The sequence below is a fragment of the Anopheles coluzzii genome, chromosome 2 (genome assembly GCF_943734685.1).
Source record: "Anopheles coluzzii chromosome 2, AcolN3, whole genome shotgun sequence".
NCBI classification, from domain to species: domain Eukaryota; kingdom Metazoa; phylum Arthropoda; class Insecta; order Diptera; family Culicidae; genus Anopheles; species Anopheles coluzzii.
The window spans coordinates 103439538-103461966 of NC_064670.1; the positions used below are offsets into that span (position 1 = coordinate 103439538).

General features: G+C 47.6%; 1 protein-coding gene across 5 annotated transcripts; it reads left to right on the plus strand.

The window, feature by feature from the left end:
• The first annotated feature begins 174 nt into the window (after positions 1-174).
• Positions 175-22071, plus strand: LOC120948500 (uncharacterized). 5 transcript variants are annotated; one of them, XM_040364900.2, is made up of 8 exons: positions 175-413; positions 3037-5027; positions 14137-14205; positions 14289-14422; positions 14502-14702; positions 14796-15387; positions 15469-15584; positions 15675-22071. In XM_040364900.2, exons 2-8 carry the CDS (start codon positions 3746-3748, stop codon positions 18546-18548), a joined length of 5268 nt encoding a protein of 1755 aa, XP_040220834.2. In that variant the 5' UTR covers positions 175-413; positions 3037-3745; the 3' UTR covers positions 18549-22071. The 5 variants fall into 5 exon arrangements, with proteins under 5 accessions (XP_040220834.2, XP_040220836.2, XP_049462846.1 ...); XM_040364902.2 differs by having other exon boundaries at positions 185-263; XM_049606889.1 differs by lacking the exon at positions 175-413 and adding an exon at positions 428-498.
• The last annotated feature ends 358 nt before the right edge of the window (positions 22072-22429 follow it).

A 22429-nucleotide genomic window follows, 5' to 3' on the forward strand; every position in this document is an offset into this window, starting at 1 on the left:
TGCCAAATTTAATATTGAAATTTTACAAAAATAGGACAGTTTCATCTGCAATATTAACATAAAACATAAGCTAAAAAATTAGTCACTCCAAATTTTACTTCCCGTCGGCAGATTTCGACCGCGAGCCGACCACTGTGCGGTCGCGAACAGTCAGCGGGTGAACGGGCAGCCGATTTTCTTTGGCAGAACTGTTTCGCGTGTGCGCTTGTGTACGTAAGTGCGTGAGCGCGAACGGACGTGTGTGGAAGCGTGAAAATCGGACGGTGCATATATCAGAAGCGCTAGCGTTTCCAACATATTTCAAGGAAGCTAATCGCAAATCGGATTTCTATACACACCACCAGTGTAAATCGTGCAAGACAAGAAAAGAAAAGAAAAAAGTAACTCGCGGTGTGCGACACAGTGCGAGAGAGGTAAAGAGTTGTGGTGTTAAGAGCCCCCCGTCTCTTGTGTGTTGTTTTCTGCTGTGTTGCTGTGTGTTGTGTTTTCAGAGGGCAGGTAAAGCAGCAGCAGCACACACACACTCACTCACGCTCTACGCCATGATTGAAAATCCTTCATCGACCTAGCAACCGCAGAAAAGAAGTGCGAACTTTCTTTTTCTTCCCCCCCGGGTTTTGGATTTGCTGCTGCCCCGTTCTGTTGTGTGACTTTCTGTGTTTGTTTATGTATGCAGGAAATTGTACCGTGTGTGAATGTGAGTGTGTTTGTGTGTGTGCCGCCCAATGGTGGTGCGTAAGAATTTATCAACGAGAATTGGGCTTTTCTTGTGCCGTGTGCTGTGTGTGGCTGTGTTGTGTATTAGCAGCGCTAAGGACACACCGTGGGGCCGTGTTGCTGCTGCGGAAAGTAAAGCTTCGCTCCCGTCGAAAGGAAACTTACATTCCAGCAAAAACTGGCAGAACTTCTTTGCTTTCTTGGATTGTCGTGCGGATTGATTTTTCTATTATTCCCTGCAATGGTAGTGAAGGTGTGAAGGAGAACAGTAGCAGGCTGTGTGTGTGTTTTAGTGCGGCCAATTTCCACATTGTCACGAGACAACAAAAAGGAAACCTTTCACAAGCGAGGTTTGCAATACACACACACAGTGAGGGGCTATTTTTATACTTTTACATTATTTTATTGTACTCCTTTGACTGGCTTGTCTTCTTAGAACGGAAAAAAGAACTGCATTGTACAATAGTACAGCAACGTTTTTCCAAGTACACGAATATTCCAGTATAGTTGTGTTGAAGCGACATACATTTTTTACTTCATTTTCGTTTGCATGGCAGAACACCCCAAAAAAGTGATCTGCATTTCCCTCGGTGATCATTTGTGTGGTAGCATAAGAAAGATATCTTTTCTCTCACACACATACACACACGCGCGCGCACAATTTCTTTACTTCCCTTGGATATCGAAATCGGTGCATTGGGCCGCGCTAAAAAGGGGGACGGACACATACACGGTCGTCTCGCGAGCAGCAAAACCCCGCAAGAGATCGCCGCACATCACCCCAGAAGGGAGGATTTTCTCCCTTTCGGTTGGCTATACTGTTTTCCATCTCTCGTTCGCGCTCGGGCACGCTTGTGTGTGTGTGTGTGTGTGTGTCCGCTGCGCCGCGTACAATAAATATACGTACGTGTCACGGGGAGAACGTGTAGTCTTCCCCCCCACAATTGTAAGATGGTTGCTTTTAATGTTCAAAAATAATTCGGAGTTTGCACAAAAAATACAGCGAACGGTTGTCACATTTCGTCTCCGTTCGTTTGTTTTTTTTTTTAGTAATTTTATTTAGCTGGGTGTTGAAATCAAGTGCGACCAATAATCGCTTCAAAATCGCACCCGAAATGGGAGCAAACCGGATAGAGATGGAGTGCGCGCGCGAGAGAGAGAGAGTGTGAGATCGTGCGAGAAAGAGATGGAACGTGCACACGCTTTCGCTTACCCATACCATCGCACGGGGACGAAGGTTTTGATTAGCGGCGCCACAGGCAACGCACACACACACACAGCACACTCGCACCATAGTAAGCTGAGGCGCGCGCGAGAGATCGACTGTGGGTTTCTACACGGAGTGCTGTGTTGTGCCCTTTTCGTTATTTGGCCGTCTCGCTATAGCTTCTCGCTTGCCGTGTGTCCCCGTGAATGTGTTTGCCCTGTGGCGAGCGTTGTGCAGTTGTCGCGAATGTCGGCGGTCACTGGCGGTGTGTGAGTAGTTGCGCGCACCTTCCCAGCGTACACACGGGGGGGAGAGAGTAAGTTTGTGTGGATTGGGGGAAAAAACTACCATAAACACACCGCAAAACACTTCAAGCGCGCTATCAAATCGGAAGGGGAGTGTGTGTGTGTGTAAAGAAACGGAGACAGATGAAAATGGATGGCCCTCTACGTGGTGTGATTTTCAGTGGAAACAGATTTGTTCTTCATAATTGCATTTGTAACTTCTCGCTGGTGTAGTGTGGTGCATCTTGTAAAGGGTGTGTGTGTGTATGCGTTTCTCACATTACGATTCGAACAGACACACACACACACACAAGCACACATAGCATCTCCAAGAAGTTGCGAGCTGTGTGTACGGGCGGAGACAGAGAGCGTGCCTGCAAGTGTATGCGTGTGTGTGAGTCGACAGTTGACAGTAAAGTAACACGCTGGTGTGCATGTATATGCGCTTCTCCACTGCGTTTACAGTCGAGTCCGACTGCACGCTGTGTGCGTGTGTGTGAGTGTATACCGTTGTGTGACTTGTGTGGTGTCGCTAGTGAGCAGCACACAGCCATTCGTATTTTTCCACCCGTCAACAGCGCATCGAAACAAGGATGCCAACAGTGTTGCGCGAGTGTGACAAACAGCTGAGACACACACAGTGTGCGAGGATGTGCGGTTAGGGCTTGCCGTTGCTGGCGTTGGTTCCCCTGAGTGTATGTGTATCTAATCGATTGCGTTATTGATTTGCATCCGGTTTGTGTGTGTGTGTGTTTGCTAGTGTGGCGGTGTTCATGTTTTAAGGTTTTTCATTTTCTTTCTTCCATCGTTTCTCATTTTCCCACACAGTTCAGTAAAGTGAAGAAGTGCTGCAACACAACACGCGCATCCCCGTACAAAAAGAGGAAGAAGATCAAAGCAAAAGTGTATGTTTTTATTTCCCCCACTTAATTCCGGCGGCATCCTTGCTTAGAAGCGTGTGCGTGTGTGCGAAGAACAAGAAGCAACAACGAAACAACGTCAAAAAAGTGTGCTGTGTGTGAAGAAGTGTCGTTTCGACGGTTTCAAGCTCCGAGATTCTGTTCTGCTAGAAGGAGCAAGCCTCACGGGGAGCCCCTTTTGCCTTTTTTTTTTTGGTGGGAAAGAAAATAAAATGCCTGCACCGTGCGCACCGTGGGCTGGTGTGATAAGAGAAACGAAAACAATTCACCACCCGTGACAAACCCGTGGTGCGGTATCGTGCGAGGCGCCACCCCGCCCCCTGGGAGGGATTTTTTTTCTTCGTTTGTTTCGCTTTGTTACGGTGCCGGGGCGCGCGCGCGGGTGGCTGTTCTCCCTTCGGTTGTTTTCATTGTGAGGATAATTGGAAACGTGCCTCGAGTGCGTCTGTGTGTGTGTATGTGTTGAGTGAGCGAAGAGAGCCCCCTAAACGGAACAAAAAGTGTGTGTGTGTTTGAAGTTTGAACAATCGAGTCAGCACTGGTGTTGATAGAGGTGCAAAACACTCTCCGAACAACATTCAGCAACAACAGCAACAACAACAGCAACAACCACAGCTATGCGACGTAACAATCGTACCCGTGCCGGAGCAGGGGTAGGCGGTGGAGGAGGAGGAGGTGTGACCGCGATCAATCCTGGCATCAGCATCAGCCGTGGCCGGGTAGCGGCAACACGCGCCCACGAGATCCGTCTGTACGCAGAGGAACCGAGCAGCAGTGGCGCGGGTTGTTCCCGCCGGAAGGCAGCCCAGGCAGCGACTGGTGGTGGTGGCAGGATGGCTGCATCGCGCCGCATCGAAGAGCTGTATCAGCGGGCGGCCGAAAGCACCATGTCCTCGCTGCTGTCCGGGTACGGTATGCGCAAGGGGCTGTCCGAATCGATCCCGCCCGCAACGCTGATCGAGCATGTGGTGGCGGACGCCACCATCGGGATGCAGCAGCAGGGCAAGCGGCAGCGACAGCAGCGGCAGCTCGCCGGCTACCGGCAGGCCCGCGAAGCGCACATGATCATCGACTCGGACGGTACGAGCGGCGAGGACGATGACGAGCAGCAGCAGCGGCGCGTTGATGAACAGCAGGACGAGGAGGAGGATCGCTACCTGGAAGCCCTCGACGGTATCCGGTTGGATGAGGAGGAGGACGAGGAGGAAGGGGATGATGAAGAGGAGATGCAGACGGTGGTCAATTCAACCTCGGTGCGCTGGTCACGGCGCCAGAGGAAGGGCGGCCGAGCGGTGGCGGGCGCATGCGATACTACCTCGTCCTCGGTGCACGGAGAAGAGGATGACGAGGAAGATGAGGAGGAGGAGGAGGAGGACGGTGCCGGGCAAGCCCTGGAAGGGGAGGAGGAGGACAACGAATACGAGGGGCAGGAGGAGCTCGAGGGTGGCATGCAGGGCGATGAGGAGGAGGAGTACGAGGAGGCGGCCGATGGCGACGAACACGAACAGCAGCAGTATCTGGAGGACGAGGAGCAGGAAGAGGTGGACGAGGAGCAGGATCAGGAGTACGAAGAGCAGGATCAGGAGTACGATGAGGAGGCAGAAGATGTGGAAGATGAGGAGGAGGAGGAGGAGGATGGTCAGCATCAGGCGGTGGAGGAGGATGAGGAGGAGGAGGAGGAGGACGATGATGATGACGTTATCATCCAGGACGAGGTGATCGATGTGGACGAGCATGACGAGAAGCGGCAACTTCAGCACGCCAGACATAAGGAGCAGCAGCAGCAGCAGCAACAGAACGGTACCGATGCGTCCAAGCGGCAGGACAGTCCGGTGACGCAGACGCAGGCCGACATCGACGAGCTGGAGATGATCAAAATATCGGCCATCAACACAAAAGGTAAGCCTGAGTAGCAGCTAGAATCAATTGTGTACGCCTGAGCATGCATACTTTCCCGATCTTTGTATTTTTTAATACGAAGTTTCTTCATTTTAAAAGATGTGATTCATCGCAATTGGAGCACTTTCTATACGTTGCGTCGGTATGTCACTCATTGGATGAAAATAGGGAAACGGTGGGGTAAAACATTCAAAAATCCAACTTGTCAGCAATGTGTGTGTTGAGAGAAGGCGCATTGGGGCGGAGAGGTGTATGCTGATGAAACGACCGCCTTGTTCGCTGTTCTACCCTCTTTGCCACGTACATACACACACACACACACACATACGTTGGATACGTTAAGGTTTACCTTGGCTTGGCGCATTAAAAACTGACTTTGACCTCGTTTTCCTTTCGCGAATAGAGCCGCGCGCTCGGAACGCAGAACCGAAATGAAACCATACCACCTTTTTTGCAAGTGTTGAGAGGGGGTTTGTGCTTGTTTGTTGTGTGTGTGTGAATATGTTGGGGAGCTGTATGATTTCGTTAGGGACATCACAAAAATATAAAGCTGTACATGAATGAAACTAAATGTAGTAAATTTTACAAACGATATTTTCAATAGTAAAACTCTTTGTTAAGTCTGCTGACAGATTATGTCCTCTTAAATATCTAGTATTGTAGAATTATTTGTCAATCCCGATACTTCTTTTGAGTTCAGACGAGATTTGAGGCTAGTACGGAGCCGGCGCATATTCTTAAGCTACACACGCCTGCCAACAGCACCATGGAAACGGTCCTGACTGGTGATGTTTAATTTCAATCTGATCAAAGACTCTCAATCAAACGGAACAGTGCGCATTGAACTCAGACACATCGATTATAATCTTTTGAAGATGTTTTTTTTTAGATTAAGCTTATAAAAATCGTAAAGAATAAAACTGATTATTAAATTCCGATGGAGGCACCCTGATGCCCCGGTACGATAATAATGTAGAAGATAGCTAAAAAAACGGGACAAAATGAGTGTGTTATGATGGGTCTTTTGCGCCCCATTTGGTTTGGTGCGGTAACTCAACATCACTCAGCATCCATCACAAATGAAAACAACAAAAAACCGCATTAACTATCGTGGTGGGGGACAGAAATATGGGGAAGAAGAAGACAAACAAACAACAACCATCATCTATCGGGGGAATGTTACCCACAATCTTCCGATCTTCTGGTGGGGTGGTGGACACAAACGTTTGCTTTTCTCCACTGCACACAGTTGCTGTGCCTATAGGGACGTACCCACAACATACACATACATCTGTCAGCAAGTGACTGTGCTTGTTTTGGTTTTTTTATTTTTCTTCCCCAATCCCTCAGCTGTAGGAAAGCGTGTACAAGAGAGAGAGAGTGTGTATGTAAAAGAAGAAACATCAATCTGATCCCCCCTCTGAGAATGAAAGTGCACAACCGCAGCAGCAGGCTGTGCTTAGAAGAAAAGTAAAACAGTTATGTTCACTGTGACTTGGTGCCCCCCCATTACAATCCATCTACAATTTCCGGGTCGCACTTTGACTGAGTTTGTTTGCGGGTTTTCCCATGACTTACTTTGATGGGTTCTTCAACTTGGTAGCTTGTTGGTTGATGATCTTTTAGGAATAGAGTAATGATGATGGGATACAGTTTGCTATACTTGCTGTCTCTCTTTCTCTCTCTCTCTTTCTCCGTCTATGGAGCTGCATGCTTGCTGCATTTCTTCGTTCCATTGCCTGTAGGCTGCTTTCCTCTGGACGTTTTGTTATTTTGTTTGTTGTTTTACATTTTTTGCAGTTTTGTTTGTGCACAGAAAGGTTGTTGTATTTTTTTTACCCTGTTCCAGGTTATGTTCCAGTATTTGTGCGCTTGCCAAGGCCCACACGTGGCGTCCGCTCTCGTCGTAAGGTTATTTTTGTCAACCCCTCCCCGGCGGCTTGTCGGCCAAAGGTCAACACGACTTCCCCGGAACGTACATTTGTTTCGATGGTATGGTATGGTGGGCAGTGGGCAATGTATGGACAAACGTGCAGGCAACTGTTCTCTTACTTCTGTGCTGTTAGCAGAAGTCCGAGTTGCATTGGTCGCTAAATTTTCGCTTCAAAGTTGTTCATGTTTTACTGTTGCAACGGATGCAACGTGCAAGTATGAGCTTATGTGATTGAATGGACGAAGAGAAAACCGTTTTGTTTTTGGTGTTTATAATTAACTGTTGTATGAACGTTGTCCTTCTAATTTCCTTGTGAAATGAACAATTTCTCAAAATTATTTTTTTCGTTTTGAGATAACACACATCCGTTCAACAATCGAGAACTGTTCCTCAATTTTGGGGGCCCTATTTTTGGCTCATTAGACTACACTTTCGTGCGTTTGTGGGTATGACATCTGGTACTCTCCAGTCAATGAAGTCTGGACGACGCAAATATATTTAGTTGTAGTTTGCCCCCCTGCAATGTCTATCGTGCACCAATGTGTCGTACGTTATTAGTATGTTTAACCTATTCCCAATCAATGGCGAACGGAAACGCAGCGACCGTGCTTCGCGCCGCTGTACCTTGACCCTGAGCAAACCCAAACATAGTTTGGTCAAACCGATGGCCGGTCGGTCAGTGACCGTTACAAGCTGCGCCAGCTGCATGTGCTGGGAATCATTAAGTGTTGGGTGAAAACCCACAATTTCCTACTGTTCCTACTTATAAAACCACAAATGCTTCCTTATTTGTGGTGTATGTGATAAACTTTTTCGTTAGAGTTCTTTATCAAGCTTATCCATTCATTGTAAAACTGTAATTCTGCTTGTTAACTGTCAGTAAAAACATGGAAGAATAGAACAACAGATTTGAGATTTGATTTCGATCAAATTATAAATATTCTTTAAAAAAAAGTCAACAAAATGCCTTATAATTGAGACGAGACTGAGGAGGCAAACAGTGACACAAACAACATGCGCCCATATGCCTGCCCTAATTAAGAAGTATTTTCTCTTTGCGTGTCAAACTTCATTTTCAAAACGGTTTGAGAGCTACCCTTCTCTCCTTCTCTTCGAACTACTACCATAAATACCAACGAAGTTTAGGGGTTTGCGCTAGCAAGCATAAATAAATGTCCCCAATTTTATAAAGAAAAACGCAAACCTTCAACCGATTCGGAAGGACACACGGCACCACTCTCATCATACTTCTCCACCACATTTCCCCATATTTGTTGTGGTGGTAGCATTTCTTTTTCCCCACGTCCCACGATAAAAACTTTCTCTCTGGCGCACACCATTTTTCAGACGACCTTCGTGAAGGTCCTCTTTTCTTGTGCGACTTGTACGTACGACGTACGTGCAAGTAAAAACCCGTCTCGTCGGCGGTGTTTGGGATTCTTGGGGCCCGGGAAGGGTTGAAGACGCGCGCGCACACACACACACACACACACACACACACACACACACACACACACACACACACACACACACAAAGTTTTCCCGTTTCTGTCGTTCCCCAGGTCAGGAATTTCAAAGAACCCTGGGGGGATGCCGCTAGTGGTGGTGTGGTGTGTGGCACTATTGATTGGCGACGTGATTGCTGGCGCTTCTCCGCCCCCAAACATCAGTTGGTCTGTAAAAATGCATTACACTGGAAGGAGGATGAGGAGGAGGAGATGAGTCCCCAATGATGCAGTCTTTGTTGTTGGAAAAACCATGACCATCAGCATCATAGAGCAGGTTGTGTTAGTAGTGGCTGTTTATGGTTTATGTTCTCGACCCCCCCGTGTCTCGACTTTTGGGGACGAGATTAAATTGTCTGTCGTCCTTGGGTGTTTTGGAAAAGGGTTGGGGTTGTCTGCAATCATTCGTTCGGAAGAAAAGCGCGCAGACAACAAAGAAAGCTAGCTACTCAGACGTTTGGCGCTGGGAGAACATTTTGTTTTTTGTTTGTGATTCGCAATCGGGTGCTATGTGGTATATCTGAATGATAAGAAGCAGCCGGTGTAAACGAGGTCGCAATTTCGGAGATAGTTGCTGATATGAACGACTTTTCTTTTAGCTATCAAACGTCTAAATATTTGAATGAAAAGATTAAATGTTTAAACATCAACTTTGCAGGCCCTTCTGCTAGAGCCAAACTTCTAATGTTATAGATGGATATTATGGATGGAAAGTTGTTCCTATCATCGTCGCTACTGTAAAGTGTAAATACTGAGCGTGATTGAGACACATCAAACCGCATCACAGCGCAATGTAAACTGATATGACCCCCATGATAAGGAAACCGCAAAGTCTTGCGAGCATGTATTTTAGCGTAAAGTGATGTTAAATGAATTGTTCCTAACATTTTGCTCTATTTTTGGGGATACAACTTCTTGTATTCCCGACTATTGAAGAATACTCTTCGTCCAACAACTCAAAATCCAGCCATTTCTGTTCCGCGTCTTAAACGTCTTTTCTTTGCCTTTGCCTCTCTGACGTTGTGCAAATGTGTTGGTTCCGTTTTTCTTTACTTAAAGCCTGCACTGCACTGCACACAACTGCATGTGTGTTGTGCATTTGTTTTGCACAATTGTGGTTGGTGTTTGCGTGGAAAAATACCTTTACGCGAGTGTCTCTGTGCCCGTCTTTGTCTATGTGTATGTGTGGCACTCACTGCACTGTTTGCCTGCTGCTGCTGCTGCTGCTGCGTGTACTGTATTATTGCACCCGTCGTGAATCTTGGTTGCTCGTGCGCACAATGCTGCGTACACCAAACGCGGGCGGCGGCGCGCACGAGTAAAGCGGGTTTTGCGCAGAAGGGTTTCCGCCTATGTGTGTTGGTTGGTAGCTGTAGCTGAGTTTGCAAGTAGTAGACACAGGGTGGGTGGATTGGGTTAGTGTACTACATTGTAAGTCCGTCATGGTGGCGATTTTGTAGTAGTGTGTGTGTGTGTGTTAATGATGAATGGGGATGCGCAGCACTCGGAGTGGAAGTTTTGGGGTGAATGTTTTTTGAGTTGTTTTTTAGGGATTTTATTACGCTACACTGCATTAGAAGTATAGAAATGGTTATGGTTAATCATTTTGAAAGTGACTATTTGTTTTATTTATCATAAATTTTATTGAATAAGCGAAACTTTTATAGCCACAGCTCTTCTCTATGAGTGTGTGCGACTTGTTTTGTGCGGGCCAAGATGAGTTTTTATCGAATGCAGAAGTATTGCGCACAAAAATGAATTCCACATTGATATGTTGTTGGTGCATCTCTCTCTCTCTCTCTCTCTGGTGTGCCTATGTGTGTGTGTATTGGTTACACGACGCCGGGTTTGGAATCATCTGCAATGGGATAATATTTGCGCAATATTGCAATAAATCAAACAGGGAGAGAAGATGCAGGAGAACAAATCATGTCAACGTTTTCGTCTCTTGTGCCTCTAACATCAACCAAAATGTGTTTTGGTGGAAAAATTTGTGGTGAGAAAATGGCGACTGTGAGTGAAGTAAGTGTACGCTCCCCAGACGTTTTCGGTGATTTGAATTGGATCATAAATGAGCTAAATTTATCATGCTACACAATAGTGTTCACTCCTGTTCACAGCGAGAGCTGCATTTGGTAACGATAGTCTTCGTTTACTTCCCTGCTACTTTCACTTTCCGTTTTTTTGCAGCGTTTTGTGTTTGTGAAGGTGTTTGTGTATGAAAATGAAAGTACATTTCGTCTCCACCTGATGCACACTGATGCTGACCTGATGCTTATTTAGGGCAGAATTGTGAAATGACATTTACAGTACAGCGATTTTATTTATTTTTCTTCTATTAAAAAAAATAATGAAAAACAAAGAACTTGTAAATGTATAAGCCCTGTTTCTATGCCCTTGAAGGAATGTTTGTTAAACTATAAAAACGCAGACAAAAAACTTAATCCAATACACGGAGCCACCGCATGTGTAGCCTTATGCTTATCGCACACATTTTTGAGCTTTTTTTGTTTTGTTTTTGGTTTCTGTTCATTTCAAAGCCTTACCAGCAGCATTGTTGTGGTAAGGAAATGAGAGCTAGAGAGAGAAAGAGAGTGAGTGAATGAGACCGAAAGCACACACCAAAAAAACAGCAAAACAAACCTTGAAGTACGGGCAAAGCAAAATGGTAAACAACATCGCACGGCAGCAAGCCGCAAAGGGGACGAATGAAAATCGACATACAAAAAATAATAGTAATAGATAAAACACAATGAGAGAGGAGGAGGGTCGTCGTCGTATGTCACTGCGCCATTTTTCCGCTTGAAATCGCGCATCGAGGTGTGCAAATTAAACCAAAAAAGCCTTCTTTTGTATTCTGCTTCAACTTAGGTAGATTAGTGGTAGGGTGCTAAGCTTGTGTTAACGCCTGAAGCAATGTAACGTGTTTGCGTTACACAGTAACGCTTCGTTTAATGACAAACGTACGTCATTGATGAGGACAAACATGTTTGTATTTATTCGAGACGACGTTGAAGATTTGCACTGAGAGCGTTGAAGTGTGTGATGTGTAATGGAAATTTTGTGCACTCCACAGCACTGGATGGAAATTTCCCTAATAACTCACACGCACACATGAACACATGAAAATAGTAGCGCCCAAATAGTGTACGTACATCCGTGCTTTGTACGCGAATGCTACAGGTGTTACATTTTGTTTGTTTGCAACCAACATAAACGCAAACATGCTGCTACTGCAGCTCACTCTCTCTCCTGCTTTTTCTCTCTCTCTCTCTCTCTTTATTTTTTTCTTAGTGGAAGTTTGCATTCACTCATTCACTTTTGCGTTACGCGGCGAAAGAGAAACAAGAAGTCCAGTGAAATGTGCCGGCGCTTCGTCACTCTCACTATACGGCCTCACTAGCAAACGGGGAGCCGGGGTGGTAGTAGGCCCAACATTCCGGCCTACTGTTTGTGTGTGTATCTGGAGAAGGGCAAACCGGTGGTGTGAATGTGTGTGTGTGTGTATGTGTTTGTTGGTATGAAAAGAGAGATGCAGTTATGTAAAGATAGATTTCACCGCTCGCTAACACTATTGTACACGGGCACAAATACACACTTATACATTCTCGCTCTCGCGCTCTCTCTCTGTCTTTGAGCGCATGCCAGCAGTTCGTAGTACAACTCTCCAACCCTCCCAACAGTACTGGGGGGGATGCTTCGATGGGGAAGGTGGCAACATAACAGAAAACCGTGAGCGCGCGCTTGTGATGGTGCGGTTCCGTTATTTCATGCTTACCGCGCGGCCTTCGGAAATACCACCTCCCCCAACATACACCCGACTAACGGAAGTGTAACTCACTGGTCTAACGGGGATTTTCTTTTTCTCTCTTTCTCTCTCTTCTCATGTTTGGGCAAAACATTTCAATTATGCTATGAAATAGGGAAGGGAATATATATTCATTTTCTCCATCTCGTCCATTAATCGACCAAACAGTAATTGAAGCATCTTTCCCATTTTTGCTGGATTTAAATCATAGCTGTGTTGCTTGTTCCGCCGGTTTCTACAAGCGCTGGGAGAGAGAGAGACACTCAATGTTTTCATACACGGCGTGTTGTGTGTTCGCTCACAGATGGCCACGGCTGCTGAGGTGGTAGCGCAACAGCATTGCCTACTATTACAATTACATTGCCGCTCACTACTAATGCAAACACGGATACACTCATACACACACGCACACCACTGTTAGTGGCATCAAACGTACGCAAACGCAAGAAGTAGGTCATCAAATCATACCGCGCTCTTCTCGCGTACTGTCACCCATCAACTTCATCATCAACATCATCATCAACATCTTCCACCATTACTCACACCCACACCCACAAAAAGCACAAGTGACAAGTGGAGGGGAGTAGTAAAAACTACATGAAGAATCTCACGTCGTTCTCCCATCCTGCATGGTTGTGGTGCCTTTTGGTTGAGATATGTTGGAAGGGGGAAGGGGATGGAAGCCCACCTTTTCGCACAAAAAATGGCCAACCGGATGGGTACTACAAGAGAGATTTGAGCAGAACTCGATGGTGGTGCGGGTTGTTGGGACCCAATCACTCCGTACCACCGTTTTTTTAGGATGGATCCATCCGATGGAATGTGCTTTTGCTGGTGTGGGGTGGGATCGATCTGTGTCGTGACACCATTCTCGAGGGTAACAACATAAAAAAGCGCCTGGTATGCTGGAAAAGTTACCGTGTACATTTGGGCACCGCAAGCTCTTGTGGAATGCTGCGCCAGTTCTTGTTACAGCGGGTTCTCCTATTGTTTATCGCGCCAGGTTGACGGGCACAACAAGTCGTAGGTTTTACCGGAATTTGGGCATAATTTGAGGTTTTATTTGATGAACTTTTTGAATACATTTGACTGATGAACATCTGGTGTCGTGGTACTAATGGTTTTTAGTATGTCTGTATTAGACAGGATTACGAAGTAGACACAAACACGATAACACGACCGAAATCGGAGTCTGTTGGAGTCAACCGTCTCCAAACGGACTCCAAACGGACTCCAAACGACTCCGGACGATTCTGAACGACTCCAGACGACTCCAGACGACTCCAGCCGACTCCAGACGACTCCAGACGACTCCAGACGACTCCAGACGACTCCAGACGACTCCAGACGACTCCAGACGACTCCAGACAACTCCAGACGACTCCAGACGACTCTTGATGACTCCAGACGCCTCCGAATTCGAAAGACTCCTGGCGATTCCGGAAGACTCCGAACTAATCTGGGCGACTCCGGAAGACTCTGACTTTGGACAAATCCGGACGACTCCGGACGATTCTGGACGACTCTGGACGACTCTTGACGTCTCTGGACGATTCTGGACGACTCCAGGCGACTCCAGACGACTCAGAATTCGAAAGACTCCTGGCGATTCCGGACGACTTTGAACTACTCTGGGCGACTCCGGAAGACTCTGACTCCGGATGACTCCGAACGACTCCGGACGATTCCGAACAACTCTGGACTATTCTGGACGATTTCAAACAACTTCGAATAATGATGTGCGGTCCTACCTTCCGGAGTCGGTTGCGAAATTTTCGGAATCTCGGGTCGTTCTCGTCTACGAATTTTTGCCAACTTTATCCATCACTAACAAAATACGTCTTTTTTCTATTCCGATTGCAGTGCAACTAAACGACAGAGACAAAGTCAGTTTGGAGGATTTCGAGCTGCTAAAAGTTCTTGGAACTGGAGGTAAGTTATGCCGCTCGCCGGCAAACAATATCCCACCGACGTTCTACTACATAGTAATCCTCTCCCCTTTATCTTCTATGCAGCTTACGGCACGGTGTACTTGGTGCAAAAACTAACTGGCGTAGATAAGGACAAAATCTACGCCATGAAAGTGCTGAAGAAGGGCATCGTAAGCTTGAAGAAAAAGACAGCAGAACACACGCGAACGGAACGACAGGTAGGTGTTGAACGCGCTAAATCATCCAATACATCCACTACAAGATACTAATGTGCTACGTTTTTTTGCCGTTTCTCAGGTGCTGGAAGCAATACAGGAAGCTCCGTTTCTGGTCACAATGCATTACGCCTTCCAGACCGACTCCAAGCTGTACCTGATCTTGGACTACGTGATCGGGGGCGAGCTGTTTACGCTGCTGTGCAATCGAATGCATTTCGACGAACCGGCCGTGCAGATCTACATCGCCGAGATAATAGTCGCCATCGAGCATCTGCATAAGGTAAATCCTGCCGTTGCGATCGGGAAGATTGTTTATACTAATCGAAAATTGCGTTCTCTGTCTCTCTGTTCCAACCTCCTCCTCCTGTCACAGCTGGGCATTGTGTATCGTGATATTAAGCTGGAAAACATTCTGGTCGACGTGGACGGGCACATCGTGCTGACCGACTTCGGGCTTTCGCGCGAGCTCGTGTACGAGAACGAGCGGGCGCACAGCTTCTGCGGCACGGTCGAGTATATGGCGCCCGAGATACTGAAGCCGACGCAGCAGGGTCACGACTCTGCCGTCGACTGGTGGTCGGTCGGTGTGCTAACGTTCGAGCTGCTCACCGGTGCGTCCCCGTTCACCGCCGACCAGAACGAGATCGCCCGGCGCATCACGGAAACGGAAGCGATCATCCCGGAGAACCTGTCGCCCGAGGCGACCGACTTCATCCGCCGGCTGCTGGTGAAGGATCCGAAGCGCCGGCTCGGCAGCGGCAAGGGCGATGCGTCCGAGCTGAAGTCGCACCCGTTCCTGCGGTCGATCAACTGGTCCCGGCTGGTGCGGAAGCAGATCGAGGCGCCGTACCCGCCGCTGGCGGAGAACGATCGCGACACGCGCAACTTCAGCTCGGAGTTTACCAAGCAGGAAGTGACGGAAAAGCCGTGCGAACCGCCAAAGAATGCAGATCGTTTGTTTAGAGGTGGGTATTGTAGGGCGCTGCCGGTTCCCCCCAAGCCCTAGCGGAAATTAACGTGCTTTTGTGTGAACTGTTTTCGATCAGGTTATTCCTACGTTTCACCGAAGCTCCTTACCAAAAACGTCACCGATCGGAACAAGTTCATCCCGATCCACAACAAGCGCCCGCTCGAGAGTTACATTAGGAGAAGTGCGTCCAAGGTAAGAGGGAGGGTTGTTCGTCGTTTCTTTACCAAAAAAAAAAAGAGAATTCCATTTCATAATCGGCCTACCGTTTGCGTTCCCTTTCAGCAATCGCCCTTCTTCCGAAAGTACGAACTGACCAGCACGCCGTCCATCGGGTCCGGCGCCTACTCGACCTGCCTCAAGTGCCAGCGGTTGCGCAGCAACAGTGTCTTCGCCGTCAAGGTGCTCTTCAACCATCCGCACACGGCCGCGTTCGCGCGGCACGAGGCGGACGCGCTGCGCCAGTGCCAGGGCCACCCGCACGTGGTGCGGTTCGTCGAGCTGCTGGAGGACGCCAACTACATCTATCTCGTGCTGGAGCTGCTGGAGGGTGGCGAGCTGCTGCAGCACCTCAACCGGCAGCAGCACCAGCTGACCGAGGGGCGCGTCCGGGGCTACTTTTCCCAGCTGGTCGATGCGGTCGCCTACATCCACCGGCAAGGGTACGCCCATCGCGATCTGAAGCCGGAGAATGTGATGCTCGAGCGGTCGTCCTCCGACCAGCTGCGGCTGATCGATTTCGGCTTTGCCCAGCGGCTGGACAGCACCGACGCACCGCAGCCCGCCGGTACGCTCGGATACGCGGCGCCCGAGGTGCTCGTCGGCAGCACGGGACAGAAGAGCACGGCCGGCAACAGCTCGTACTCGCTCGAAACGACCGACCTCTGGTCGCTCGGCGTCATCCTCTACACGATGCTGTGCGGGCAGGCACCGTTCACGCCGCGCCAGTTCTTCGGTCACGACAACCTTGCCTCGACGTCGAAGCAGATGGAAATCATCACCGACAAGATACGGCGTGGTTCGTTCGATCTCAGCTCGAGCATCTGGATGGGTGTGAGCGAAGGGGCGAAAAGTTTGGTGCGCTCGCTGCTGACGGTCAATCCGGACCAGCGCATCACCATGCAGGAGCTGCTCGGCCACGAGTGGCTGCTGTGCGAATCGTCCGGCGGTGGAAGGCGAGGGCAGCAGCATTCGCTCGCACCGTACAACCGGGGCCTGCCGAGCCAGGCCCGGCTACCGTACGAGCAGCTGCAGACGAACGTGCGCAACACGTACGACGCATTTAAGCTGGCGGAGCAGGGCGGCTTCCGGTTGCAGAACGAGGGAAGCGCACGGCGGCAAAGGAGTGCGGCTGCGCTGGTAGCGCAAACGGCGACGGTTTCCTCATCCCAGCACCAACACCACCACCGGTCCAACAATCGCACGGAGAGTAGTAGTAGCAGCAGTGGGCAGGTGGTAAAATCGAACTCCAAAACAACCGCAGTGCCTGACCACCGGAACGCTTCGCCGAGCAGTAAAGCCAGTAAACGAACCACCGCACACCATCACCAGCAGCAGAAGGAGGAAGTGGCGGCCGACCTGTCCGTATCGACGACGAAATCGGTTGAGTCGCAGTACAGCAGCTCGCTGGAGGAGAGCACCTCGAGCGGCATCGGGCGCAGCAAGAGCAGCAAGAGCAGCCTGTCGCACTCGGGCAGCCCGATGCGCGATGCGCGCCATTTGTCGAACGGTTCCGTAGTGATCGTGCTCGACGACGACGAGGATGAAGTGACGAACGTACGGCAGGAGCAGGAGGAGCAGCAGCAGCACAGTAGTGCAGCGCTGCCGGAGACAAGCGTGCCGTCGACTGAGCCGACGGAACCATCGCCCGCGGAAGCGGAAAGCATTGCACCGGCGGTGGAACGCGTGACGCTACAGGAGCATGAAAGTGATAAGGACAGCGAAGCGAAGGAAAGTGGGAAGGATTTGGAGGAGGAAAAACCGGCGGACGAAATAGTTGCCGACGTGGAGGAGGAGGAGGAGCAGGAGGACGCCGAGATGGTGAGCTTCGACGTCGCAAACAAGGTGCCGGAAGTGGAAGCAACGGTGCCGGAACAGACAATATGCAGCAGTAAGCCGCCGGAAGCGGAAAAGAACAATAACGAATTGGTGGTGGAGGAGAACGGGCTGGCAGCGCTGGCGACGGTGGAAAAGTCCGCCCAAGCTGGTAGCGAAGTGATCGTTAAGCAGGAGGCACAGCTTATTACCGCCTTCAGGCCGGAAGAGGACATTATGGGCGGCGAAGATTTCTCCGAATCGACCAAAGCGATACTGGGCGATTCGCTGAACGTAGTACCAGCCCTGGACAGCAGTAGTAGTAGTAGTAGCAGAGGTAGTAGTAGGCAAGTTGGCGAGAAAAGCCGAAGCAGAAGCAGTACAGCTCGTAGCAACAAGAGCAAAGAAAACGAACGGCCAACAGCAGAACCGTCACCGTCCGCTCTCCTCCTGCCTGTTGCTAGTGCGAAAAGTGATAAAAGTAGTAGTGGTGGTGGTGGTGGTGGTAGTAATAACAATAGCAACGCTAGCAATGTCAACGCTCGCACGCCAAACCGAACGCCGGCGGGAGTGAGGGTGAAAAAGGAGAAAGAATTCAACCAAGAAACGCTGCAACCAACCACCACATCGACACCCCCCAACTGGCACAATGTACCCAAAGAACCGTGGTGCTTCAGCGACCTGATCACGCCGGTGCTGGTAAAGCAAGAGATATTTGCCAACCTGCACCTCGCTAGCAGCCACCAATTGCTGACGGCGGGGATGCGCTCGCTCTCGGTCGCGTCGGACGACGATGACGTGCTGTTCCTTGGCACCGACCCGTCGGACGTTTTCGTCGGGTTCGAGCACGAGGAGTGCGTCCAGTTTATCGGTTTCAGCGAGAGCGATTGCGGCGTGCGGTCCCAATTCACGGCAAGCGAGGGCAAACCGTTTGTGACCAGGCAGCAGCGGCAGCTCTTCGGCCAGATACGCAAACGCCGGCCCGAGCTCTGCGTCGACGAGCCGCGCCCGAAGCGCTTGCGGCAGCTGGAACGGAAAGACTATTCGCTTTCGCAACGGCGACGGCCAACGTTTGGCTTTGCGAGCATACTGTACGGGTCGGGCGACAGTGGTCCGGTGTTATAATATACGTGCGGCGGATGCCCGGTGGAGCCCCTCCGGTTTTAGTGAGGCGATCGCGTGTATGTGAAGGGATTGCAGTGATTGATATTTATTTATTACCTTTTTTACCAAAAGATTGTACACAAAGGGATGTGCGGGAAGGGAGATGGATGAATGGATGGATCGATGGGCAAGCTTCTGGATGAGCCTATCGTTGTGTTACGGTTGCTCTTTATTACGGTTTAATTTTGCACACACAAACACACACACACACCCACACACTGTACAGTTGTATTGCGCTACTGGTTAAAGTATGGTTTTTTAGTATACACTTTGTTTTAGGTAAATGAGAGACATGAGCAAGGAACCGTTTCTTATTTTATTCTACATGTGCATGGCCTTTAGCTCTATCGTACACTCACCAGGAGAATGATTTTAAATTACCGCACTCTAAACAGTAGTCAGTGCAGCGAGGTGGAGCGTTTTTATTTTTGAAATATCAGCCTCTGATCACGCGGGTACGGACGAAAAGGGTTGACGTTTTATACTGGTACTGACCTGCCGCCTCCTTTACTATAAAAGGTGTGATATGGTTTTTGTAGATTCTTTTCTTCACCATTTTGCGTTGCGCGACTTGTGGAATCATTTTGTACATATATACATACGTTCGTTTTGTTTGCATTACTTATAGCTTTAGCTCTTTTGTGGTTTTTCCCCCTCTTCTGCTATCTCAAAATGTATGTCACGAATGATTTTTGTTTAAATCCGATCATTTAGATTTAAATTAATTGTTTTTTTTGTTTACCACGTATATGTCTGGTAACGGGAGAAATGGTAGCTAAAGAAGAGAAAGATGTGAAAGTAGAGGGAGAAAGACGCTTTCCGATAAAAAAGGAATCGTTTTCCAACAACAAAATGTAAATAACAAGGAAAAGTGCACTTACATGGCAGAGGAAACGCAGTGAAGTAGGCTTTGACTGTTCGTGCAGGGTTAATAATGAGGAATATATGGAACGCAGCAATATGAATCTCAACCGTTTGCCCTTGGTTTATAGAGCGCTGCATTCGATTCGGCAGCTTCCTTACACCGAAGGAGGTGCACGTTTAGAACAATGGTGTGTAGTAGTACCAAATCAATGCAAACACACACACACGCGAGAAGTGTAAAATAGCAAATAGGACAAGCGACAGGCCATAACGACGCGAATGAAGGATCAGTGGCGGCGGTGCAGCTCTTGGGTGAGGTTTCAACCTACCTTCCATCAGCGTAGGCCGCGTTATCTACTCTTTTATTCAGTTACTGCCAACCAAAACGCATTGTACAGCAGCATCCCTTTTCTGTCCCTGATCAACTTCTGGTGTGTTCAGTTTCCAACGGAAGCCAACAGAAAAGCAAAGATAGAAAATCGGTTTGTTTTTATACAGGAAGGGATAGTAGACATCATGTAAATTGTTTTATTAAGTAATTCAATTAAAACACGTACACGTATCGAATAGTTTTATCTACAGCAAGTGTAAATTTTGACCGATTAGTGCGTGTGTGAGTGAGTGAGAAGGGTAGCATGGAGCGAAAAGCAGACCAAAGTCGTAGTAGCGAACGAGCCTTAAAGAGTGATCCATAAGGGGATAGAAAGGAGAGCCCACTTTTGGTTCATACTAAAAACAACTGTGTATGTGTGTATTGAGTGTGTATGTGTTGAAGTGTGTGATAAGCAGCAGTAGTGTAATAATAATTGTGCAAATATAGATCACACACCGATCTGTCAGCAGTTTAGTGTATGAGAAGTAATGCATGTACTGTTTCATCGCTAACACAGAAACATCACGATGTGTTTGGAGTTTTATCAACGGCTAGATATAAAGACACAAACAATGCATATACAATACATAAAATGTGTGGACCTCTGTCTCTCGAGGAGCACGCGAGGGAGGGAGGTCGCTAATCATGGATACATTTTTAGCAGTGCGTGTTAGGCAGGACAATTAACAATATTGTAGGTTAATTATTAAAACAAAAGGCACAAGTGCGTGTAGGGAATAATGAAATTGTAAATTCTTTTCTTGTAAAAGTAAGCCTGCATTATTAGTAGCGTGTAGCAATATGAAAACCAACACTCACACACAAACACACACACATACATACAGACCAGGCTCGGTGATCTTTCATATCAAACAAGTGAAATGGAAAAAAGGAAGCAAAGTAAAGATCGTGTAAAGATGCATAGCTGTAAAAAAAACATAACAAAATGAAACAAGAAGAAAAGTTTTATAATTTATACCTAACAATTACTGCTATCTACAAGATACTGCAAGATATTGCAAACACACACACACACAAGTATATTATAGAGTAGTGTTAAAGTGTGTTAAGTGCAGCAGTGCATTAGCACACGCTTATGGTTTTGTTTTTTTACATGTATATGGTCGGTCCGTGGCGCTGCCGCTCGCCTACTGTGCATAAACATGAATGAAAGCTAAACACACAGTTCGGCGGCACCGGCAAACAGCGATAGCGGAAATGAGAGGAATTAAAGGAGGATTACGAAAGGATGAAAAGAAACCATTAATATATACAAATATATATATATGTAGGTATGCATACAAAACACTTAGTTCGTTAAGTAGTCAGGCACGGTGCAAAAGAGGACGAAGGACGAAACAGACAGATAGTATAATAATAACAGTAACAATAATAAGAGACAGAGAGAGAGAGAGAGAGAGAGAGAGAGAGAGAGAGAGAGAGAGAGAGAGAGAGAGAGAGAGAGAGAGAGAGAGAGAGAGAGAGAGAGAGAGGTGAGAAGAGGAAACGTGTTTTAGCTAAATAATGTTTGCTTCTCTTTACCTTACCCCTCCCTCCCAGCTACCCTTTTTTCCTATATAAACACTCACACACACTCTAGCACCACACTAATCACGTGGGTGTTTTAAAGTGTGTTAGTTGCTGGTTTTCCTTATTTTTTGTTTGTTTTTTAGTCTTTTTTTTGTTTTGTTGTAGCAATGCTAGAATGTTTAGTGATAGGTAATTTTCTAGTGGGTTAAACTTTATGGTGGTCAGATTTAAACAAAAAATCACACAAACACACAAACACACACACGAACACTGCAAATGTGCAGCATCGATTGTTTTCCTTGTTAGGTTTATAGAGAGAGAGACAGCGAAACAAAACAAAAAAAAAATGCAATACACCATCATCCTTAGTGTGTGTGTTTGTTTGCGTGCCGTGTGTATTAGAAGTTTTGTATTATGCTCGTACGACATCGTTTCAACATCGCCACAGAATAAAACAAAGCAAAGTTGATCTTTACACAGCAGCGCAAAAGGAGGGGTGAGGGTGAGCGTTTTGCTCATTACTTGCGCAACAGATTCACAGACCAATTTAGAGCAGATCAGAGACACAGAGACACACACAGAAACACAGGGAGATGGGAAGAAGCATACAAAAGCAAAAAGAGCCCAGGTTAAGGAATAGTTTTGACAAACCTCACATTATAGAGAAAACAAAAAAAACGCAGACAGAATGAATGAATAATACTTTGATAATTTAAATACTTTGTTTGATTAACTGATTAAAAACACTTTCTTTGCCCGTTGAAGATCAATATCACACATGATCCTGATCGGTTCGGTCGTTCGTTTACCAAGAGGATCTAAAGTTAACTCTTCGATATTCTTTAGTATTCTTACATCAAACAGAAATCCGTTAATCAAATTATCAAATTATTCCAAAAAATTTTCAATTGATCGTCCTCCTTCAATATACTCTTGCTAAAACCGTGCGTACGATCGGTGTCCAGCTTCTTCAGTACATGAAAATTATGAAGCAAATTTCCTGGACGGTGCTCTGTCCTTTCTGTAGACAAGGGAAGGATGTCATAAACATTGGATGAGCCATATACGGCTAACC